We start from the raw sequence: 25233 nt of genomic DNA, 5'->3' as shown, positions 1-25233 counted from the left end.
AAGCACTTACGTTTGTAGTTTTTACTTTATAAAAACTATTCATTTAATGCCCGTCTTCCCTGCCACGGGATAAGCACCACGAGGCAGCTCTGCCGGCTTTGTTCTCTGCAATCCTCACAGGGCGCGCGCCCGAGGCCAGCATCAGCCCCGGCTTTGTTCCCCACTGCCCTACCAGCTCATCTTTCTTCTCTGTGGCCACACCCAACCTCAGCCGTATGGTCTTCATCTTCCTGCACTTTCAAAGCAGGGTGACCTTCCCATACCCTCTCGCGGGGCCCTCCTGCTGGGGACACCCAAGCCACTGGCCCACTGGAGAAGTGCTAATGGTCACCTGGGGCCCTGTTCCACTTCTTCAATGACGCCCTTTTGTGGTCTTGCTCTGCTCTGCAGTGCCTCTGACCATTCTCGGACTCCTCTTGGGTAGAAGCATGATGCTATCCCCGGGAGGGAGATGCGCTGGGCTGCCCCACCCTTGCTTATTTACAGCGGGCGAATTTCCCAGATTTCACAAAAGGGCTCTGGTGATTAAAATATTTGAAAGTCACTGCTGTGTGGGATGTGTGCACCCCCTTCCTGTGCCTTGCACTAGTGCGGTCCTCCCTCCTGGGCCGTTGGCTCAATCACAGAAAGCCCACATCCTCTAGCCTCCAGAGTCCGCTGGCTCCCCAAGCAACAGAATACTTCAGGGCGGAAGTCAACTTTGGGAAGGAAGAAAAGGCACTCTCTAGGGTTTAGAAGGGGAAAAAAGGGGTACTCGGATTTCTGGGAGTGGTAACAGGGCCACTGGTCCCTGACTCTCCAAGGTGGTTTCTGTCGGCTTGGTGACCCGTTGCGAGTGGACGGCCAGCTCATGTGCCCACACCACCAGTCTGCAGTGGACCTCCCGCCAGTGCCTGGGCCTGGAAGCTTTGGCCCTGGTGTCCCACGTGCTCCAGGTCACTGCCCATCCCCTCGCCCCTCCTCCCCCCACAGATGTGCCCTCCCACCATTTCCACAGCTGACAAGAGGCTTTGTTACCTTTTGGTCTTACTAAAAACGGGGTGATGGCTTCCCTGCTTCTCTGACCAAGAAACTAAAAGGGAAAAGCAGGTGAGGGGACTCGTGCTCCATCACCTCACAGTCTCCCCTCAGCCTCCTCGGGCCTCTCTCTTGCTCAACCCTGGCACCGCACCCTATGACACCACTGCGTGGCAAGAGCATCCAAGCCCCACAGGGCAGGTACTTCATGACACATGTACGGGCATCACCTCAGGCCTCCCAGTGACAGGCATTCTTCTTACTTCCGCTTCTCTTGCTGGCTCTTCCTTATTCTCAACAGAGACCCTGTTTCTCACTCCCTGTTCTGGGACACCACCTCATTCCATTTCCTCCTACTTGTTCTTCAAAGGAACCTTGTCTTCAGCTTTCCTTGGTGCCAGCCTCAGAGAAAGAGCCCCTTGTGCCACATCCACCTTGACTCACCCCTTCCCTGGCCCTCAGCCCTGTGAGGCCCAGCAACACTGTCCCCTGAGTCTCCCTCCTCAGACTCAAGTGTGGTTAAGCCCATCACCCACGAAAACCTTCCCTTCACTGCTCCCCTGTGGACACACCCAATCCCTGTCCTTCCTCCACACTTGGGGCTTCAGGGGGGTCTGCACCTGCCTCCACCTGCTCCGTACCCCCATGACCTGGGCTTGGCTTCTGCTCCTCCCAGAGGGGTGCTCTGTGGCCAACGGGCACCTCTGAACGCTCAGGTTCTGATTAAATACAGAGAACCAACCAAGGTCTGAGTCTATACTGCCAACCGCATGGCTGCAACTAAGCCAAGGCAAGGAGCTCATCATAATTAACGTGTGAAAAATGGGATTACTAATTCCTTGTGCTGGATAAGGAAGATGATTGTTACTGATTTCTACAGGATTTGGACAACAAGAAAGAGTGTTGGATCTCTTAAAGGGAAAGTGAATGCAATAATCCCGAGTGTTACCCAGCGATTTAGGCGAGATCAGCATTTCCCTAAGAAAGTTTCAGATAGGTCCTCCCCGGTCAGATTAATAGAAAGCAGGTAGAGTTCAGCCAGCAGATGTCTTAGCGCTACCTTACAACAAACAAGTAAAGTAAAAACAATTAAATAAATAAAGCATTTAGGAAGATCTGCTATTTACTCTTTGTGAGGTACTGGGCTAGAAACTTAAAATGTATTTGCACAATCTTTATGACATGCACGGTTCCACTTTCCAGCCGAAGGTCTGAGTGAACAGCACAATGAATGGCCCAAAGCCAGCTGTGTTATCAGAAGAGGGCAGGTTTTGAACCCAGATTTATGGGCCCAAAGCCTGTGCTCTCTGTACACCACCAAAGCAGAACATTTTCCAATATTTTTGTCCTGTAAGTCACTGCATGATGCCCAATATTGAAAAGAACCAAATATCCAAGAGTCCCTAATACATTCATGACATCTTGGTCTGAAAAAAAAGCTGCCAAGGACACCTGCCCTGGCAGCAGTTGCTGAAGTTTAGGAAGATGAGAAGAGACGCACATGGGCACTGTGTCAGGACTCCCAGCACTGCCTTCTTCCCCCGTCTATAGCCAAGCATCTGAAGAACAATCTGGAAAACCTGATGGAGCACTAAAATCCCACTGGCCTTCAAAGCACCAGCTTCTCTTTCTATACCTGATTACTGTAAGCAAAGTCAAATCGCAAACACACTTCTTTGGGAAACACTGTAATAAAGGACTAGGCGACTTCTATGTTCACATGTGAAATTCCAATTAAGCTATACATGCGCAGTACTGTTATTTTGGTAACACAGGGACACAATTTAATGATTCTAATTTTTTTTGTAGTTTTTTACAAGTCAGGTGCCATAAACATTCAAATAATCCATCTTTTAAAAAGTACGTTTACAACATCAAAAGAATTAAGATGAAATATAAACCTTTCTACTTACAATTTTTATACAGATTAACCAAATCACAAATACCACAAATAAATGTTAAATTGTAACAATATAATGAATAAACATTCAGATTCTTAATAAAATCTTCCTTTAACATTTTTTTTTAACTTACCATTATACTAAATAATCTATGCAGAGTTTTGGGGTACAATACCAAGAAGGCACCAACAGTACAAAGCAGATACAAAGCAGTTTCAGAACTTTCTTGAGTGCTCTACACGGATGAACAGCACAAAAAAGGCAACGAGCTTTAGGTAAACCTGGTGCAACCCCAGAGAATTCCCTCTGGATTCCCAGTCATTTCTGATCCATGATGCCAAACTGGATTACAGTGAGAGAGACCACATATCTACTGTTACATGCTTCTCATCTGCAATATAGGAGTATCATGTTTCAAACACCAGCATGACAATTTTAAAGCACAAATGCTTTAAAAATGTATAAGCAAAAGGATTGCTCAGATTTTCAAAACCACTACATTTACAAAAATATTTCCCTTAAACTTGGGATTGCTCCAAAACATTGATTTACAAATATAAAAGTATTATGGAAGGACCCAAAGCATGTGTGCATATGTGTGTATTAACATACTGTTACCGTACTATATAAAAGTTACCAATTTAAAAACCGTATTAACATATACGCAAATAAAGGTAAAACAGTCTCCTCTGAATGGTCTGAACATTAGGTGGCGTGTGGTGTGGGCAGCATACATGTGTGACTCCTTACTTAGATACAACCAATGATGAGCCACATGTGGCTCCAAAAGCCGACATGACCCTGCACACCCATCACCTATGCCTGCAGCAGGACAGACTGTGAACACACGACGCACTGTGTACTGCACACAAACACAATGATATTCTTCCACCCATGCATCAAAATGGTCTGCGTGTCTCCATCAGCTTTGAAGACTTGTGTCAGCACAGAGTCGTCATGAGTTCTCTCAAATCCATTCCACTGGCTTGGTTAGGTATTTTGTCTCATACTAAACAAAAAGTTTGGAATGTTTCAACAGGAATTTTTTTGCTTACTTTTTAGACACCAAAAAAGCCATTAGTTTGAAAGCTTATCTGAGCATACTAAAATGGAGGCATTCAGTATCACCAATAAGTAATCTGGATGACCTAAGCGGTACATTTTTAGAGATGTAAGAAGATCCAAATGACAAGCCTATCACACATAATAGCTAGTACTTTTCACAGGTACGTTGATTATAATTCTTTGACCTGTTGAACCAAGTTTGGCATGATTAATAAAAAGCACACAACTTAGGGCTACAGTGATTCTAGAACACAGTTAGTGGTTTCATGCCAATCGGACTCCACAGTACCAGGAGGGGGATGGGACAGCCTACAGTCCTCAGGTATTAGTAACCAAGGCTATGGCTTTCTATTTAGAGGACTGCAGATTAACCTCATAATACTAACATTCCATTTAAAAAGGACAAAGAAACAAGAGTAAGAAAACTGTCAATGCTTCTTTGAAAATGAAAACTGACTCACCAATGTATCAAGTTAACAGTCAAACCTCTATCCTATCAAAGCCGTGCAGACCTTTACACGGCAGCTCTGAGCACGGAGATGAAAATCACGGATTTTAGGGCAAGAATCTAGATGTGGTTCCAATCTCTGAGGCTGACTCAGCCGTCCTCTGTTAACCTGTGAGGTGTGAGCATCAGCACCCTGGGCCGGTTGGTGTGGGGCCAAGTGACACTGGGCAGTCCTTCCCAGCACCCAGCCGTGCCCAGCAGCATTTCTGGGGCACACAGGCAGGTCTTCTTTAGAAAGAACCAGAGAATCCAACCTGAGACGTTTGGGAGTCATCAGAGTTTGACATAGTAAATTTGAGTAAATGTACATGATTTGAGTAAAGGTACATGTCAGAGTTGATTCTCTGCTGTGCAAAGGGAAACTAGGACCCTATAGAGATGCCTTCTAAATCATCTTATGTAAACCAGTGTTGGGGCAGTTCCCCGGGGGCGGGGAGGGGGGCCGCAAGCATTTCTGCTCCAAGCATAAACTGAAGCTGACTGTCCATTTGGACACGCTGATCCAGAGGAAATCGACACTGAATCTTAACATGAATATGAAGATCGAAGATGTACATTTATTTTCATGAATTACAAGTGCATTTCTGTTCATATTAGCAGGCAGTCTTTATATAACCCATTCTCACTGTTGTCAAAAATCAAACAAGAAAAAAGGATAGCTGAGAAATGAAAAGCTAAAAATAGAATTAGTTTTCCTAAGTGATCTGCTGGATAGCATTTCCGTGGAACACAAACTCAGAGGTAACAATAAGTTTTCGTTTCAATCATAGGCATGTGGCACTTGGACAGTCATCTGTGCACAGAAAGCTGTAACAGTCATGCGAGGGTACAGTGATGATTGAACAAGGCAAATTTCTCACCACAGAGAGCAGTGGGGGAGTCAAGAGGAGGCACCGCACTGGGACAGAACACCAAGTCAACGCCACAGTGTACAGTGGCAGAACAAATACTTAGAGAGATCAGGATAATATGGGATAGAGCTCCAAACATGACTTAGTGCTAGCTTTTTCTCATGGTCTTAGCTCAGCAGTATCAGAAACATTTGAGAGTACTTGACGACAGAACAGTGCTTCACGTCATGAGCTCATGAAGGCTTTATTACAAATTTTATATCGTAGGTTGAAAAATGAACTTGAGATGCTGACATGCTGTAGGAGGAAAAAGAATTGTACACTTTCTCATTTAAAGACGCAGGGCTCCTCTCTGCTAAATCCTGAGGCATTGAATGTGGCTATACTGAACATGGCAGGCCGTGTGAAGCGCTTGGGGGTATGCGTACACCCACGTGCGCAGCTCTGCCCCAAGACGTCCGGCGGGCCTGCTGGCTGCTTCTTCACGCACTTGCCTGAGCGCCCTGCTGCGACCTGTGTCCGTCTCTCACTAAATCCCGAGTGCAGCTGCCACTTTAAATCTTTCTGTGTAAGCCTGGCAAACAGTTAGTACTGCAGATAACACATCTGGGCAAGTGTTATACCTCTATAAATGGTATAAGAAACCACAGTAAATCTACAGAGTGAAGCTGCTGGGTGCAGTACTTCGTTCTTTTATTAAGAAAAATGATTGGGTTTTCTAAAAGCTGGGCAAACAGCACAAACCTTAAATATGCTAGTGACTAACATGATATGAGAAAAGACACGGGCAAGTGCCCCCAAAGGTTCCCGAGATGGGAGCACTCGCTGCAGGCTGCAACAACATCCCAGGTGTTTCCACACGCTCCTGCTCTGGGGAAACGCTGACGGTGAAAAGCTGAAGTGCAAATAAGGGGCTGTCACTGACTTAAAGTGCCCTAGGTAATAGCCTTCCCTACCATAAAGTAAGATGCCAGTGACGAGAGCCATTCTGGAAAGAACTATCTCTGGTGTGACTGCAAGGGTCAGCAGGGCAGCACGGAGGAAGGACTCAGGAGAGGGAGGAACCACTGCATCTTTCAAACCAGAAAGCGATTAGTGACTAAAGCAACGGTAAGCAGTAGGTGCACTGAAGGTACATACTGCCACAGGTCACCAGTGGGTGACACACACAGGGATGCCAGGAACAGTTCTCTGGACTGAAGGAATTCTTTGAAAGCATAAAAGCCACAACTACCAGAAACCGCCCCTCCGAACGGCTCAAAGGAGTCAAGGTGGATAAGCCGAGACGGGCTGGAGACAGGACCGGGGTCAAGAACTGGGAAGAACAACACCGATGTCTGAGCACGTCCAGTCCTCTGAGCCCTTGTCCTATTGAAAAACAAACAAACAAGCCTATGAGTTAAGAATGACCCACGTTAAAACATTAGCAGCAACATTAGGAAAACGGAGAAGTGAAAAGAATGGACCAACATTATGAAACTGGAAGGGGGGGGAAGCAAAGGAAAAAACACTCCTGCAAAAAAGTCATTTCACCTGGAACCACTGGGGCCTGCGCATCACAGGGCAGCTATGAAGGAGTGGGCTCTGTCTCCAGTCTGTAGGCGCCTCTCCTTGGCCACCTCAGAGGAGGTTTCTGTGACACTCACAGGGAACACATGCATGTACGTACACTCGCAGCTCGGCAGGCTTCAGTGTTCCTAAGACGCCTTTTATTAACTACAGTACCCGCCACTCTAATGGTCAAAACCAGAATCTGAAGGTCTTTGTAAAGAACACACATTTGAGGGGCGCCTGGGTGGCTCAGTCAGTTAGGCTCAGGTCATGATCTCGGGATCCTGGGATTGAGCCCCATGTCGGGCTCCCTGCTCTGCAGAGAGCCTGCTTCTCCCTCTCCCTCAGCCCCACCCTCTGCCTGTGCTCTCTCGCTCATGCTCTCTCTCAAATAAATAAAATCTTGGGGGAAAAAAAAAACCCCACACATTTGGGGAGTCTGCGTGGCTCAATTCGTTAAGTGTCCAACTCTTGATTTTGGCTCAAGTCATGATCTCAGGGTTGTGAGATCAAGCCCCATATCGGCTCCACAATGGGCATGGAGCCTGCTTAAGATTCTTTCCTTCTCCATCTCCCCTCCCCGTCCTAAAAAAAAAGAACACACATTTATGCAAGACATTTGTCTGCGATCTATTTTTTTTTTTTTTAAGATTTTATTTATTTATTTGACAGACAGAGACACAGCAAGAGAGGGAACATAAGCAGGGGGAGTAGCAGAGGAAGAAGCAGGCCTCCCGCGGAGCAGGACGCCCGATGTGGGGCGTGATCCCAGGACCTGGGATCATGACCTGAGCCGAAGGCAAACACTTAACGACTGAGCCACCCAGGTGCACCCCCCCCACCTTTTTTTAAAGTAATCTCTACACTCAACGTGGGGCTCAAACTCACAACCCTAAGATCAAGAGTCACATGCTCCACTGACTGAGCCAGCCAGGCACTCCTGCTGTCTCCTATTCTTACCAAGTCTCTTTCTCTCTCTGGATGTCCAGTTAAGACAGAAATCAACCACACAGTGCCAAGTATGTTGTTATAACACTCAAGTTTCCTGCGACTGCAACAAAGCAGGACAAGCAAAATGAAGTACTGGCTGGAAGTGTGAGGTTGGCAGGCCTGGATTCTGGTGAGGCAGGGAGCCATGGCATGGTTCCCACGAGCAGAAGATGGTTCTGATCGCCTAGGTCTGAGGTGATCTGACAGCTATTGTCCCACCAGGCCTGCAGGACAGCACCCTGAAAGACAGGTGGCACCCTGAAGATAGCCTTCACTCATTTACTACACTTGACAGGGCCCACCTGCCTCTCTAGATGTCTGCAATATGTGCCACCTGTAGGAGGTCTACTAGGAGTGTCACACCATCAAAGTACAAGAAGCACACATGTCCCCCCCCTTCGTTATTGTAATATCTCTATTTTACTTGAAGAGATTATATTACAAATCAAATCTACTTTAACACTTTATAGGCTAATAGTTCTCAAGGGTGAGCATCAGGATCCTCTGCAGAGCTTGTTAAAACACAGACTGTGGGAGGTAGGGCAGAGATGGACCACACTTTTGAGGACCACTGCCTAAAGCATCTATATGTAATGAATTAAGTTCAACCCCAGGTCTATTAGTTTTATATCATCCTAGGGAGAAGTGAAACATTACCACTCCAATCAGGTTGGTTCTTGGTTCTGATGAGGAAACCTGCTTGAGATGGCTGGGAGAGTAACTAAGTGCGTCAAAATGCGAAAATAGATCTTCTCTTTGGAGAGACCCTTATTGTTGTGAAATGTTTGCTAGTATGATCTAGCAGAATGTCACTTTGGTATTTCACAATGCACTTTCAGGCAAGATGGAGTTCATCTACCACTCAAGGGTCAGGGCAGGAAGGATGGTTGTTATAACCCAACTCTGTGACAAGGAGATGGACTCAGAGATGGGAAATGACCTCCCTCTAGAGGTACGCTGTTCTGAACTGCAGCCAAATCTACTGGCTGGGAGAAATTTATCAGTCTGAGAAAATTCACCAACAGGCCGAGGAGGAAGGAAGTCAGGCACCTACCTTCACCAGCCTCTCGCAACAGGAGGCTTGTCACAGAGTTAACCACGCAACAGGAGGCTTGTTACAAAGTTAACCACGAACACATTTTTAACTTTTCAGTGGTGTCACACATATCTAAAACTGACCACTTAAACAAAATATAATGAACAATCCCTGATCCTTTCAGACCACTCAGGGCATCAGTAAAGCCTGTGCCGAGGCAAGCAGGGGATACCTGGGGCTTCCTCTGGAGTAGTCTTTGCCATTCCCTCCCGCAAAGGGGCCCCATAGCTATGCTCTGAGGTCCTGTGTGGGCATGTTTTCCAGTTCTTTCCTATGTAGTTGGGCAGTCAACATCACCTTTAACCTCCCTGTATGTTCTGGCACCTGTACCTCCCTGAGTCTCCAGTTTGTAGCTTCTAATCTCACTGTTGCAGGCTGGGAACTCAGTAACACTGTGGCATAGTATTGTGAACGAGTTCCTCAACCTTTTCCAGGGCACAGAACTACTCCAAGGCAGTGTACAGAATTTACAAGAAAATGGATTCTGGGTCCAAAGACCCAGATATACCTAACTTTGCCAACAGTGTATAATCTTCAGCAAAACGCTTAAACGTGTGCAATCTTCAGTTTCCTCAGTCATAAACATGGGCTGTGTGCTGACTTCAGACAATGTTGCTGTGAGCATCAAAATAAAATGTTTGTGAAAGAACTTGGCCCAGAATTTAATGAATGCCTCCAGCCCCACCTTCCTCTGGATTCACTTTTATATTCTAGATGACTAAATTATAAGCCAATCTAGATGCTGGCAACCTCCTTTGAAATGTGTAAGAAAGAAATAAGATAGACTGACAGGTAGATGGAGGAACAGATGGACAGATATGTGAGAAAGATGGATAGCAAAATGTTAATCACAGAATCTAGGTGGTGGGAATGTGGGTTTGTAATTGTAAAACTCAACTTCTCAGAAGAGTTGAAAATAGTAATTTAAGAAACATTGGAAGTAATTAGGTCTACTGAGGTGATCATTTTGTGATGTATAAAAATCAAATCATTATGCTGTACACCTGAAGCTAATATAGTAAGTCAACTGTAATTCAGTAACAAAAAGTTGGGGAAAAAAAGTCACGCTCTAAGCACGTACTGTGCCTTTTGCTCCCGTGGAGAAAGTGAACTAAACACAGAGTGACCGTCTTTGCCACCCCTGTCCCTGGTAAAAAGCCCCAGTCCTGGACTCTCAGAACGCGAGTGGACACTGGCAGCCGCCGTGGCCTCCGTCACGAGCCATCAGGCCAGCAGTTGCGCCCTGCAGCCCCAGGAGCATGCTTGCGTTTGTCTCGTTCCCCTGTGGCAGGTGCACTGCCCTTTTCCTCCAGTAGCCTCGCCAGTGGTCCCAAGGGTACCTGCTCTCTGAGGTTACCCAACATCCTTACTGCCCTGGAGTCACCTGCCCTGATGCTTCGGGAACCCGAAGATGCCTGTGAGGGAGAGGCGGGCTCCTCGGTAAGCCTGGGCTTCAGCCTCCCACACGGGCCTGACTCCCTGGTCCCCCACTGCCAAGCGCCTCCCCAAACAGCAGGATGCCCCCTTCCTGGCACTCTCTTTCACACTAAAAATATGCATGGCAGTTCTGTGTGTCTTTGTCCCCTACTAAACTGTATGCTCCTTTGAGGCCAGGTTCAAGTTTGTTTGCTCTGCTCCCCAGAGAGTCTAACACGTGCCTGTCCCAGAGGAAGCATGCAGTATGTGTGAGCTCAACAAGAAAAAGACGGGGAAAAACAGAGGCCAAAGGACTTCAGGAAAATGAGCTGTTAAAGGGATGGTGAAGGAAGAAAAGCAACCCAAGTAGCTCAGCTCAATATTCTAGGCCAGAGGTCAGAAAACCTGTTCTTGTAAAGGGCCAGATAAAACTGTATCTACAAAACGCTGAGGCAGCTGATCTGACCTTGTGCAGACACAGGGAAGGGAGAGAGCAGGCTCTGGGAGAGGACCCCTTCCACTGTAAGCACCAAGCAATCGGGCCAGGAAGGAGAACCCAAGGAGACTCAAGTTAAGGAGTAAAAATGGTTGGGTCCTGCGGTCTTTCTGTCAGTGAGTGACCTTGCAGATCATTATACGTAACAAATACTTTAATAGACTGTCACATCATGAGGTATGAAAGGATAAATGAATCCAAACCTTGCTAGACTGTCCTCCTCAGCCTCCTGTTAACACCTTCCCTCTCTCATTCAGACACTTTCCCAAGGGCTTGTTTATCAGCATGCTCCTAATGTCCCATAAGCCCGTGCTTCTTCCACACTTCACTTGCTTTGAGTTTGTCTTTTAGGACATGTCCAGCGTCAGGTGCTACGGTTAGGAGCTCTGGTCTTTCAGACTTTGCATTTCCTCCACTCTCCTGAACACCACTTCTTGCCTCCATAGCCCTCGTCCAAGCCTCTAGCCCTCTGGTCTGGAAGCTAACAGATTCCCTTTGAGCTCATCTCCCACCCAGTCTTCTCCTCCAACCTTCCATGCTTAGACACCAGACTTCTGAAAAGCCCATTTTCTGTATCCCACACTAGTATACTCCCTACTAGTTCCCAGCCTTCCTCTGCCTGGCTTCCACGGCTCTCTGAGGCTGAGCTGGCCAAGTGTGTTCTCAGATCCTTTCTACCCTTCCCCTGTCCTCTGTTCTTAATGACAGGGCTGTGAGCTTGTCAACTGCACTGTTGGACTTCATTGGTGACTGGCTTCTGATTAGATTCTGCCAATGGCCGGCACACATAGGAAAAGCCAGGTTTCCTTTTCTCTGCTTCTTAGTGACACATGACTTTTCAGGAGGAGGGAGGCTCCTGGTTTCAGAGGCACTGGATGGTAATGGCAGTTTCAGGCTCCAGAGATCGCCCACACCAGTGGCAGTACAGGCTCCTGACCCCTTCTCAGCAATGGTGATGCTCTAACAGCTGCAGTTACAGAAGCTGCCCAGCACCCTCACTCTGTGATGATCAAGGACCCTGCCTAACACCGTTTTACTTTTGCTCCTTTAGCTGAAGGCCCCCAGGAAGAGTTTCCTGGGGTTACTAATCTGCAGGTAACCCCACTCACTGCTTTCCAGCCCTTCTAATGCCTTCTGACCAGTTATATGCCCTCTATGTGAAACACCCAAGCAGGTTCTGCTTTTGAGCCTTGGTATTGCCAACCCTCAGCCTGAACCATCGTCTCTAGATCCTGATGTATGCAAACAGAATGGACAGGGCAGGAAGAATGGAGCAGAGATACAGTTCTATCAGACGCATGCTGCCACAGAACCCACTCTTCTCTCCCCGCCCTCAGGAAGCCTCCTGTTCTGGTGCAAGTGCAGCAGCCCCGAGGCCACTTGTCGGCAGGCTGCACATGACACTGCTGCCTGTGGAAAAACACCTCCAGCCTCTCCCGGGCTGGTCTGTCCACAGCATTTCTCCAGAAAATGTTTCAGCCCTTGGTTGTAATTCTTGACTTCACTGCTCATTTCTGCAGACTTGAACATAATTCTCACTCCACCACTCACTCGAGTTCCCACACTATTGTCTCTCCTCTTTCCGTATGTTCTCTAAAATCAAGATCTGCATTTCCTTTTTTTTGAACACAATTTTTTGAAAATCTTACTGATACCACCGCATTGTTCACCAGACTTTCCGACTTAAGCATAGGAAGCTTCCACATGGAACTCAAGGAAATCTTTCTTTCTTTTTAATAATATTTAATTTATATTCTCTCTTCCTCACCGTGTGGCTAAAGCTCTAGGTACCTGAAAATTTAAGATCTGTATCCTGGCTGGAATCTAGCTGTCTCTTCAAAGATGAGCTCTTTGAGCTTTTCCTTGGGCAGGTCATCCAGCTCCATGTCAAACTTGAATGGCGCCTCAGCGATGGGCTACAGGAGAACACGGAACAGACAAGAGTGGTTATGGTTGAGGTAGTCATGTACTGATTCATGATGTCTGTACCTTAGACTCTGAAATGTATACAGCAGCACTGACATCTACGGAAATCAAGAGCTCTGATAAAGTATCTACGCACCCATGTCCCACCTGTGAGCTCCAAAAGGCGCACTTTGTATGAACATGTAGTAAATGAATGGAGAACAACTAAATCCATTTTGAGCATTCTTCTGAATTTATCACTAATCCCAAAATTATTTTCAAAATTTTAAGGCACTATGTGTTGAAGTAACAGAAATTTGCTGTTGTGGGGGTGGTGGTGATACGTTTATACAACCAAAAGCCATGATACTCAAATCAATGCACTTGATTAAATACATTACAGTTATCTTCATATGAAAAAATATTATGGAGCCATTAAAAAATGAAGCTGTAAGGAAGATTAATATCATGGGGAAATGTGCATGTTTGAGTTAAACAAAATGAACCCTATTTGTTTTTTTAAGATTTTATTTATTTGACACAGAGAGAGAGAGAGAGAGAGAGCACAAACTGGCAGGGAACGGCAGGCAGATAGAGGGAGACGGAGAGGCAGGCTCTCCGCTGAGCAAGGAGCCTGATGTAGGGCTCAACACCAGGACCCTGGGATCATGACCTGAGCCGCAGGCAGCCGCTTAACCAACTGAGCCACCCAGGCACCCCAAAATGAATCCTATTTAAAAAAAAAAAACTTAAGATACAGAAATATAAGACTGAGAAGAAAATACTCCATAATCTTAATATCTGTGTAACAAGACTACAAAGTGATCTGTGTCATAGTTTTCTGCAAGTTTTCATTTTTGTTTTTCAGCACACTGTATAACTGATCAGAAGGCTATTTAAGTACATATTTAAGGGGTGCCTGGGTGGCTTAGTCAGTTAAGTGTCTGCATTCAGCTCAGGTTGTGATCTCAGCATCCTGGGATCAAGCCCAACATCAGGCTCCCTGGTTCAGTGTGGAGTCTGCTCCTCCCCCTCGCTCGTGTGCTTGCTCTCGCTCTTTCTCAAATAAATAAATCTTAAAAAAAAAAAAAAGTACATATTTAAAATGTATCTGTCAAGGAATTCCCATATATATAATGATGAAAAAGGAAATCAGTCAACTGATATTATTTATATTTTGATTTTTAAGTACCCTCTAACTAACACAGTGTTCTAGAACTAATCTGATGAGGATTCCAGCTGTTAATCAGTGGATGCCTAGTAGTTACCAGGCATTCCTAGATTTTATCCATGTAATCCTCACAACCAGGCCTTTAGGGTAAGGAAACATGGACACCAAACTCTGCGGTAAGCACCGGTTTCCTGAAAGGGGGAAAAAGATTCATGTCCATGAGAGAAAAACAAGTAGCTAGCCCTCTTTGAAGGGCAGCTCCATGTGTGGGGTCACACTGGTGTCCTACATATGCCATCCTTCTGGTCTTCCCAACCCCCTAACTGGGTTTGGGGTACCACCCAGGCTTGCGATTAGGACATGGTGGGCTCACAGGTCTAGTCAGAGCCCCAAACCTTACACTCTCCTTTCCTTTCCTGTTATTTACTATGTTGTAGGTATCTTTGCAAGCTGCCCCCATTATTTCTGACAGAAGGAGACAGAGATAGAAGGAGACTGATTAGGAAATACTTCCCCTTTTTGATTTCTTCCTTCTCTTTATCATCTTCCATTTCCCCCCTTTAACACGCTCCACTTGGTTCTCCCCTCTTTTAAAACCAGAGTGTAAAGGCTTGCTGTCTATACATGAGCCTCAACTAGAAAGATCCAAACTTTGGTTTATATTGCATTTTTCTTCATTACCGTCCAGAGAATAAAGCCCCAGAAGACTCAAAAAGGCCAGGGAACTGGGACTTTCCTGGAGAGAACATGACACATAGTATCTTTACCTGGCTGCCCAGCATGCTCCAGAGGTCTGCCACATCCATCTCTGGACTCATTTCTCACCACAAAGGCTCTTGTGTCCCCATCCCCAAGGAGGCACACCAGACACGAAGTCATAAAGCCACAGTGGGAACTGTCCAAGCCGTCCAACCCCCTCTTTGCAATGCCCCTCCCCAAGCAGGCAGTTGGCCTCCTTTCCACCACCCTCAGGCAGGCACTCTGATTTAGGCACCTCTCACTGCCACAAACCATGACAATGGTCTCTAGCCTTGGACCCCTTGTTTATCTGTGCTCCCCTTCATTCATCCATTTCCGCAGGCCCACCCCTGCTGCAGGTGGCCTGAAGGAAGCTTTCTAAGATAGAAGGGGCTTGGGGGGTGGGGTGGGGAGAGGTTTCAAGCTGTGCTGACAGCACTAGTCTTCAAGGCAGATGATGTGGGCCACTGAGAGGACCAGGTGTGGCACCATATACCTCTCAGGATCGATCTAAGCCTGACATCTGGGCCCTTCCTGGTTGGGCCTGCTGCTGACTGATAGATATTCCCAAAGAAGTAGCCAGGAGTATGGGTCTTACCTCATCGCTTGGGTCATAATACTGCTCCAGATACGGATGGGCCAGAGCCTGCTCTACTTCAATCCTCTTGTGAGGGTTGAATGTCAACATTTTGTCCAGTAAATCCAGAGCTACAAAGAGAAAGGTTTTGCAGTGGTGAGAAGCCAAAGGAACATTTACTGAATTTCCGTTTCCTGCTTAAGTAAACTTAACCCACAAAACAATGGAACTAAGCATCACCATGGAGAGAAGAACCCGCACACTGGGTGCCTATTATCCCTCTGAGCTTCTTGAGACTGTGACCATCTTGACAATCGCAGATCCAGGCTCAGAAAGGTGATGTGATCAGCTAAAGGCTGAAAGTGGAAGACCAGGGTTCAAATCCAACTCTGCCTACAAAACCTGGACTTTTCCGAAATCACTATTCTGCTTTGCAGGCATTTGAAGGAAAAGTGTTATACATGTATTTCTCTTAACTCCAAAGCCCTCTCTGCAATGGCCAATTTATCTTTCAACACATAGAGTAGGCCTCCAAGGTCACAGAAGACAATGGTCACTTGTCCTCCTATGTGGTTTCCAGGTCCTGGCTGAGATCCATGTGTGAAGCACAGGCCCCCTGGCCCACTCTGCAGCTTGACATCTTTCTCCAAAGCCCCAAAGTATTCTCTTTCTCTCATTCTCTCTCTTTCTTATTTGTTTATGTATGTATGTTTGTTTGTATGTAATCTCTGATCTCTACACCCAACGTGGGGCTTGAACCCACGACTCCTAGATCAAGAGTCACATGCACTTCTGACTGAGCCAGCCAGGCGCCCCCAAAGTATTCTCTTGATCTGGTCAGTAGTCAGCAGCTGAACACTTCTCTTATGTAGCGAGTGCGGGAATAGAAGCAAGTGTGGGATCAAAAGGACCAAGAGGGAGGGACAGCTAATGAGCAGCTTACCCTAGTGGCCTCCATAGCTATTGTCCAGGCACTACTTCGAGCCATGAGGAAAGCCAAAGGTCATGGCTGACAGCGGCTAGAACATGGGTTAAGGGAAATGTGACTGAACAGTTCCTGTATTTAGTATCAGGAACAGGTTTCAATGAGAAAGAATACATGCTAGAAAAGACATTACTGCTCTTAAAAAAAAAGTGTGCCTTTATTTAATGATGTTTAGAACAGTGGTTTCCAATTTAGGTAGCAGGTCCTTTCCTCAAATTGAAGGCTCTCGACAGGGAGTAAGTAAGGAGCTACCCAGCTCTCTTAATTCCTAGCTCACAGCTCTGAGGCACCCCTGAAAAATCTAAGGACTCCAAGGAACAAGTCTGAAAAACTACTAGGGAATATAAAGAACACTTTTTAGAGAACAGAGTGATCAATAAAATAAACAAAACCAAAAATGAAAACACTGCCATCTCCTCAATGAAGCCTTATTGCTTACAGTGATAATTTATTAGATCATCGACCTCATCCATCTGCAAATTAGCACATATCACTTAGTCCTGAGAGTAGAATGGTAAAGGAAAATCATTTTAATCACTTCCTAAAAACTGTGTTCAACTCTGGAGAGCAGCAAGCCAGTACACAGTCTGAATCTGAAGTGCCTGACTGCTCGTGTGCCAGGAAGTCAACCTCGGAGAGCACGCGGAGGCAGCACCTTACTGCCTCAGGTGACTGAAAGCACAGGCATGAGAGGATGTGTGTGTGCGTGCCTGTGTGTACATACTCAGCTCTGGCTCCTACTGTGACTTCCCTTGTTGCATGTCACCCACCCTTAATCTTCAAGACAACTGGGAGATGATAAATATGGTAAACCACATGCCGGACACATGAGAAATTCCACCCCAAAACAGAACTTTTCTCATGTCCACAAAACAAACTGTAAAAAAGTTTTTTACATAGTGCACTTCTACAAATAGTACATTTTCTATTTTTTTTTAAAGATTTTATTTATTTGAGAGAGAGAATGAGAGAGAGAGAAAGCACATGGGGGGGAGGGTCAGAGGGAGAAGCAGACTCCCTGCTGAGCAGGGGGCCTGATTCGGGACTCAATCCAGGGACTCCAGGATCATGACCTGAGCCGAAGGCAGTCGCTTAACCAACTGAGCCACCCAGGTGCCCTACATTTTCCATTTTTGCCTCTATCTTTTCAATATACACGAGTGTACTATAGGAAATTGGGGAACAGTGACATTTTGCTTTATGGGCTAGAAAACTTTTTGGAGCAGAGGAGGCTTTAGGAATCTACAGTGTTGACTAAAGCACTGTCTGGACAAGAGAGGTATTCATCCTTGCAGCCATGATGCGGGGTTTCAGGGGCCCACAAACAGGCTTTCAGAGACAGCTCTCTCAAGAGTCAGGATAGTGTAGCACAATGGTCAATAACTCAGGCACCTCTGGCCCCAATGCAAGTCCCACAGAACCCCTGGCAGATGTGTGAACATACAAAATAACCACTTGCTGGGCATTACAGTCCTACTATCTGTAACCCAGATAATAAACCTATCTACTGTTCCCAACCACTGATTGCTCTCCCCGCACCATCCCTCTCACCACAATAGAACTCATCATAGACATTCCCCAAGAACTTTTTTTTTTTAAGATTTCATTTATTTATTAATTTGAGAGAGTGTGAGTGTGTGTGTGCAGGGGCAGGAGAGAATCCCAAGCAGACTCCACACTGAGCGCAGAGACTGATGTGGGACTCAATCTTATGACCCTGAGATCATGACTGAGCCAAAACCAAGAGTTGGACTCTTAACCAACTGAGCCACCCAGGTGCGCTTCCCCAAGAACTTTCTTGAGAGATTAGAAGTCATTTGGCCTTTTGCCCAATTACACACTGTCAGGAAAAATCCAGAAGGGTCTGGCCACAGTCAGATTCTAACAGCATTAGTTCTCAGCCACTGGGGGATACTTTTCCCCTCCAAATCTTGTTGGTACTAAGTAGGGAAACACTTCAAGGCAGCTGGTATTTGGCAGCTTAAGCAGCTCTAAAATAGACCTTTTAGTTCCTTCAAGTTAAATTCTAGGCCCTTAAACCTACAGGCAAAAATCACAAAGGAAGATAGCTTATTTTGCCACTTGAAAAATAACTGGATCTCCAGCTCCCTTTTATTGCTAGCACTACTTCTGCATTACTCACAGCTACAGGGGGGGAGAAGGACAGAAACGGGAAGCCGCTGGCAGGTGCTGATCCCACAGTCAGAGTGCCCGGCCTCCCTCCTCCCACACCACACAGCAATCCAATGGCACTGCTCACATGGCATGAATCACTCTGTCCGTGCATATGCTTCCTCTGATACAGGTTTTATTTCCCCTAAAAACTGGAAGTCTTTTTGAGGCTGGGATTACATCTGACCATGATCCCTGACTCTCCTTGGTAGCCTCCTAGAATGCCACACCTTCTCTTTAACTTCAGTGGGTACACGGCAATATGACCCTCCCTTCTGGTACATCAGCCTTTTTCCTTTCCCATCTCAGACCAGACCTGGGTGAGTCGTATGATCGGCTCTCTACAGCACCACTGCAGGTCCATCCTACCTATCCAGCACAACTCTCATCCGAGATCAAGGCTGCAACCTGTCACTCCCATCCTTGGCCTGAATTTCTGAGTAGGGCCAGAGAAAAAGACCTAGCTGTTCAAACTGTGCCACTGCAACAGTGCTTCTCAAACTTCCCAGTCTTAGAACCCTGCTCTTAAAACCTATTGAGGATTTTTTTTTTAAGATTTTATTCATTCATTTGAGACACAGAGATAGAGAGCATGAGCAGGGGGAGAGGCAGGGGGAGGGGCAGAGGGAGAGGGAGAAGCAGGCTCCCCGCTGAGCCAGGAGCCCGATGTGGGGCTTGATCCCAGGACCCTGGGATCAGGACCTGAGCCGAAGGCAGACACTTAACCATCTGAGCCACCCAGGCGCCCCTTGATGATTGATCTTAAAAAGCAGTTAATTCAGCCACAGTTCAAACTGTACAAGCACTTTTCTCTGAGAAAAACCACTGCATTCAGTATGTGGCAGACATGCTTTATGTGTCTGTGTTCTCATTTTGTTACACACAACGTGCACAAGACATGTAAGGGTGGGATTTAATAAAGCAAATACTTTTTACTGCTCTGTCAGGGACATGCTTACGTGCAGCTGGCACTGGTTTTTAGCTGTGAGGGCATGGCACAGCCACTGCCTTGTCCTGGGTCGAGGTGCCAGCAGTCTTGCTCACCACTGCTTCTGCACCAACGTGTAGATGGCAGCACAGAGAAAGTGTGAGAACACCTTGGTGTTACTATGAAAATAGTTTTAACCCTACGGACACCTGAAAGGACTTGGGGTACCTCAGAGATCTAAGGAGCACACTATTGAGAACCATGTTACCACACAAACTCAAGATTTTTAATCTTATCATGGCCCCCCCAATGTTCTGGGAAATCTCTGCTCAGCTACTTTTCTATTCTAAGATCCTTCTCAACTCACACAGCTTGAGTCAGACCCTTCCTGCCATGTGAACCTCATTACTCTGTGCAGGTATTACTGAGGGTGCTACCGAGGAAACAGAGGTCCCCAGGAGCAACCCTCCTGGATGTCCTTCCACCAGATTCATACATATCCTTACTGTAGAAAGAGGAGACTCTCTCCCTGTTTGAAGCCAAACCTCCACAATGGGTAGCCAGCTCCCCCTCATCTGGACCAGTTGTTTCTGTCTGTACTTTCCATTCACACTGAGTGCTTCAACTCTTTTTTTTTTTTTTTATAAAGATTTATTTATTTGAGAGAGAGAGAGCACACGAGCACATGCACAAGCATGCATGAGCAGGGGAGGGGTGGAGGGAGAGGGAGCGGGAAAGAGAATCTCAGATTCCCGGCTAAGTGCGGAGCCCGGTGTGGGCTCACGACCCTTAGATCATGACCTGAGCCGAAACCAAGAGTTGTATGCTCAACCAACTGAGCCATGCAGGGGCCCCTCAAATACTCTTATGTAGTCACCAATGATCCCTTAATTGGAAGCCTCTGTTCCACGGAGACTGCTGAGCATGTCCACTTTCTCATGATGTCATCTACTGCTTCTGTGAAATATGCACTGGTTATTTTCTTTGTCCATCATTCTTTCTGGTTTTCAAGAGTTCCTACTCCTATTCCATTGGCCACTGAAGGCTCATATTCTCTAGCTCTGACACATGTCCTTCTTAGCCTCTCAACCTCCCGTATGATTCCAAATGCCATCTGTGAAAAAAATTCCTAAATCTATCTTTAGCCTAGAGCGCTGACCCAAGTTTCAGATTGATAAATACAACTCTCTGCAGGCAATAAAAGAGTATATAGCTTATGACCTCATTCACAGGGGTCATAATATATATGTATTTACGCGCACAACTAGAGTCTGGAAAGCCTTTCAAACAGGTTATCTGAAAAATGGAGACAGACTTCTTACACAAATTGCACTTTTACTTTAAAAAATAAACAGAAGCAATTTCCATTTCAAACTTCCCATTCACACTGAGTGCTTCAACTCTTTTTTTTTTTTTTTTTAAGATTTATTTGGCCACAAAGACTGGTCAGGGATGAATACAAAGAAGCAGTGAGTCCCACAGGGGTTGAAACTATCAGGAAACAGGTCAGAGTGACCTGGAGCAGCCGGTGGCCATCTTGTCACCACAAGAAAAGAGCTAACTGGGCACCTGGGTGGCTCAGTTGGTTAAGCGACTGCCTTCGGCTCAGGTCATGATCCTGGAGTCCCGGGATCGAGTCCCACATCGGGCTCCCTGCTCAGCAGGGAGTCTGCTTCTCCCTCTGACCCTCTTCCCTCTCGTGCTATCTCTCATTCTCTCTCTCAAATAAATAAAATAAAATAAATCTTCAAAAAAAAAAAGAAAAGAGCTAACTAACAATAAAGACATCAGAGAGGAAGGCAACACTGAACAACAGAGAGGTCCAGATTCTGGTCAAAGTGGCTATGCTCTGGAATCCAAACATCACTGGACCTGTCAAGTTATGAGAGCCAGTACAGTCGTTCTTCAGGCCTAAGCCATTGGCAGTAGGTTCTTGTGAGGTGGAACCAAGAAAGCCTCAAACAGCTGACCCTCTAGTCCGTGAATGACTCATCCAAGATCCCATCTCTCAGCCCCAGCACCCACAGCCCCATTGCTCAATGTAATCACTGCTAATCTTCTGACAAATTTTGTAGAATTTTTCTCTGCATGTTCTTTTACATGGCTGAAATCATACCTTATATAAAAAATGCTGTATTATTTCCCTGGTAAATATTGCTCATTAATATTTTCCCATGCTATAAAAACTTTGTAAATCACTTCTAGTGACTTTATGATATTCCTTTAAGCAGAGGCATCATAGTTTCTTCAACCATTCAATTAACATTTAGCCTTAAGGTGTCCTTAAATTTAATACGCCCAAACTAAAGTTTCAACTGCCATTCTTTAAAATGTTCCTCCTACTTTTCCTCATCTCACTATTTTCTTCATGTAAATTGTGTTCTTGTCCTTTGCTCATGTATTTATCCACTGAGGTCTTAGATTTCTCTCTGTTCTTCAGGCACGACTAATATTAATGATGACTCTTAACATCAATAAACTAATAATTCATGTAACTCTCCCAAAATTACCCTATGAGGTGGGAAATGCAATTTGTTCCAATTTTGAGATGAGGAGATTGTGAAACGGAGAAGTTAAATAACTTGTCCAAAGTCAAAGATGTGAGGTGGTGGGGTCCATCTGAATTCAGGAGGCCAATTCTAGAGCACAGGGCCCAAATACATGGTGCTGAGCTGCCTTAACATTAATAGTTTTAGGACAGGGATCCTGCAAATGTTTTTCAATTTGAACATTGTATACCTATTGCTCACACCTGACCTATCTAATCCACTTTAAGTTTTAAACTTTTATGTGATCAAATCTACCATTTTTCTCTTATGTTTGCTTTCTTGGTTTGTATGTTTTCACAGCCTAGGAAGAAAGTCTTTCTCCATTCAGAGATCAGAAAAATACTGAATATGCTAAGTATCACTGGCTTTTAACGGCATGATTTTTAAAACTGTATTAAATTATCAGTTCTTTTGGAATTCACTTTCAAGTATGAGTAAATGATTTAAATTGATTTTCTTCCAAATAGTTATTCAACTAGCCCAGTACCATCTGTTGAATAATAATCATTTCTTCCCCCTCACTGAAGTAATTTTGGAGAGAATCCTAAACTAGACTCCTTTGAAGAAAAATCTACAATACTACTGTTCAAAGGACTCAGCAATAAGAAATTTCTACCAAATATGTGAAAAATATTCAATCTCGGGCTTTTTTTTTTTTTTTTAAAGCAAGCTCTATGCCCAACATGGGACTTGAACTCATGACCCTGAGATCAAGAGTTGCATGCCAGGTGTGCCATCTCAAGTCTAATTAAAGAAAAACAAATTAAGGGTCGCCTGGGTGGCTCAGATGGTTAAGCGTCTGCCTTTGGCTCGGGTCATGATCCCAGGATCCTGGGATCAAGCCCCACGTCTGGCTCCTGGCTCAGCGGGGAGCCTGCTTCTTCCTCTGCCTCTCCCCCTGCTCGTGCTCTCTCTCTGTATCTCTGTGTTTTGAACGAATAAATAAAATCTTAAAGAAAAGAAAAACAAATTAAAATGCCACTTCTCCCCCATTTGGTTGGCAGATCCAAAAGTTCAATACCCAAAATTGCTGGAACAAAAGATGTGACAAAATGCCAAACTGCCCTCCAGAGAGACTCAACCAATTTACATGCTATCAGCTGTCTCTGAAAACATCCATTTTCCCCACAGCCTTGACCATATGGTGGGTCATCGAACTTTTGATGCTTTCTACTGGGTAAAAAAAAAAAGGAATTACTGATCTTTCAATGTTCATACCTCATATAATAAAAATGAGTACCAGGACGCCTGGGTGGCTCAGTCAGTTAAAGTGTCTGCCTTCAGCTCAGGTCATTATCCCAGGGTCCTGGGATCAAGTCCCGCATCAGGCTCCTTCCTTGGTGGGGAGCCTGCTTCTCCCTCTGCCTGCCCTCCCCCTGCTTGCGCGTTCTTTCTCTCTGACAAATAAATAAATAAAATCTTAAAAAAAAAAAAAAAAAGAGTACCTTTTCCTAATATTTGAGATATCTACATTTCCTTTTTTGTAAACTATCATTAACCAGACTTAAAAGTGCCAGTGTTTCAGCTTGAAAGTTTTAGTGTTGTGAGTTCCCTGAAGTCTCCCATTCATCTATTTGTCATTTTTTATTAAAGATTTTTTTTTTAATTTATTCATTTGAGACACACAGAGAGAGAGAGAGAGAGAGAGAGCGCATGAGCAGGGGGAGAGAGAAAAGCAGGCTCCTTGCTGAGCCAGGAGCCTGATGTGGGGCTCAATCCCAGGACCCTGGGATCATGACCTGAGCCGAAGGCAGATGCTTAACCATCTGAGCCACCCAGGTGCCCCTCTATTTATGTCATTTTTGTAAAATCCAGACTATTAGCTCCCTGCAGGCAGGTAATCAGTTTTATTGCTGTTCTAAGTCCAGGCCTTGGAACCCTGATGGCACAGAACACTCAGATCTATTTATTAAATAAATGAATTTATGCACGTTATAGTAAAAAACTAGAAACAACCTGGTGGCAGATTAAATATGGCCACAAATTCTTTGCAGCTCCTCCCATCAATGGGTGGATTTATTTCTCCACCACTTGAATCTGGGCTGACCTTGTTATTTGATTTGACCAACAGATTGTGGCAGAAGTGTACTGCTATTCTGAGACCTTGCAGTTTCTGCTCTTTCTCTTTTGGAATATTTCTGCCATTAGAAGCAACCCAGTTGGGTCTACCGTAAGACGACAGGCAATGGCACAAAGGAGAAGCAACTGTAAGATGTGGTGAGGCCACCTCAGACCATGCAACTTGAGGCAAGCTGAGCAGACCCACTTAGATGCACCCAGGCCAGTGGACTTATGAACAAATACACGGTGGTCATTTTAAGGCCCCAGACCGTGGAGTAGTTACACAGCAACAGATAACTGAAGTGAACTTCAATGTCCAATATGAGACTGGTTAAAGACACTATGAGTCATCCACACAAGGGAGTAATACGTAGCATTCATATAACTAGGGTTACAGAAAGATTGCCAAGATATATAAATGAAAAAAAAATCAGTCTTAAGATACAGAATCTAGACCTACAAATTCCAGTGGTCTGAACTTTCATATGACCCTGTGATGCATGTACTATTACTAACTCTATTTTGTAAAATAGGAGGGGTGGCTCAGTTGGTTAAGCCTCTGACTCTTGATTTCAGCTCAGGTCATGGATCTCAGGGTCCTGGGATTGAGCCCTGCCTCAGACTCTGAGCTCAGGTCAGAGATTCTCAGCTTGAATCTCAGCTTGAGATTCTCTCCCTCTCACTCTGCCCCTCTCCCGGCACGCACTCTCTCTCTCTCTCTAATATAAAGACAGAAATCTTAAAAAATATTAAATTAAATAAATAAATAGATAGATAGATAGGAAAACTGAGGCCCAGAGAGGTTAAATAGTTTGTTTAAAGTTCACACAACTAGTAAGTGGCTGGCTATGAATGGAAACTGTTTCTGTTAGAAACTGTGCTTCTAACACATGATGCTATACTGCTCACTCCAGCACTACCAACTCCCATTTTTCCACTTTTTTTATTCTAGTTATAACCCCTCCCTGCTTCATTATTTTCATCGAAGGCCTACATTTCAAAATTAACTTTCTGGATTTTAGTAATGTTAATTATCTAAATGAACCAATCTCAAAGTTCACAGCTTTAACCTAAGGACAATAAGCTAAATAAAAGTCTCAAATAATTTGATACAAATCACAGCTAACAATAAAAAAGAGTGAGGAAACAAACAGGAAGGAAGCCTGGAGGTCTTTTTATTATAAAGTCTTAATTATGCAGTTTTGTTATGTATTAAAAAGGCAACTTAGGAAATAAGATTTAGGTGACATGCTTGG

The 25233-nt window shown here is 45.2% G+C and overlaps 1 protein-coding gene across 1 annotated transcript in view; it reads right to left on the bottom strand.

Moving 5' to 3' along the window:
- Positions 1-2773: 2773 nt before the first annotated feature.
- MAPK1 (mitogen-activated protein kinase 1) overlaps positions 2774-25233 on the bottom strand; it is a 112485-nt gene continuing 90025 nt past the window's right edge. Inside the window, exons 7-9 of the mRNA XM_027575328.2 lie at positions 15304-15413; positions 12683-12807; positions 2774-6710 (exon numbers count right to left, since the gene is read on the bottom strand). Coding sequence (XP_027431129.1) covers positions 12691-12807; positions 15304-15413 — 227 coding nt within the window. The 3' untranslated portion in view covers positions 2774-6710; positions 12683-12690. The remainder of the gene's footprint in view (positions 6711-12682; positions 12808-15303; positions 15414-25233) is intronic.

This window comes from Zalophus californianus, chromosome 14, assembly GCF_009762305.2.
Source record: "Zalophus californianus isolate mZalCal1 chromosome 14, mZalCal1.pri.v2, whole genome shotgun sequence".
Classification (NCBI taxonomy): Eukaryota; Metazoa; Chordata; class Mammalia; order Carnivora; family Otariidae; genus Zalophus; species Zalophus californianus.
This window is presented reverse-complemented; position numbering and strand designations above follow the sequence as displayed.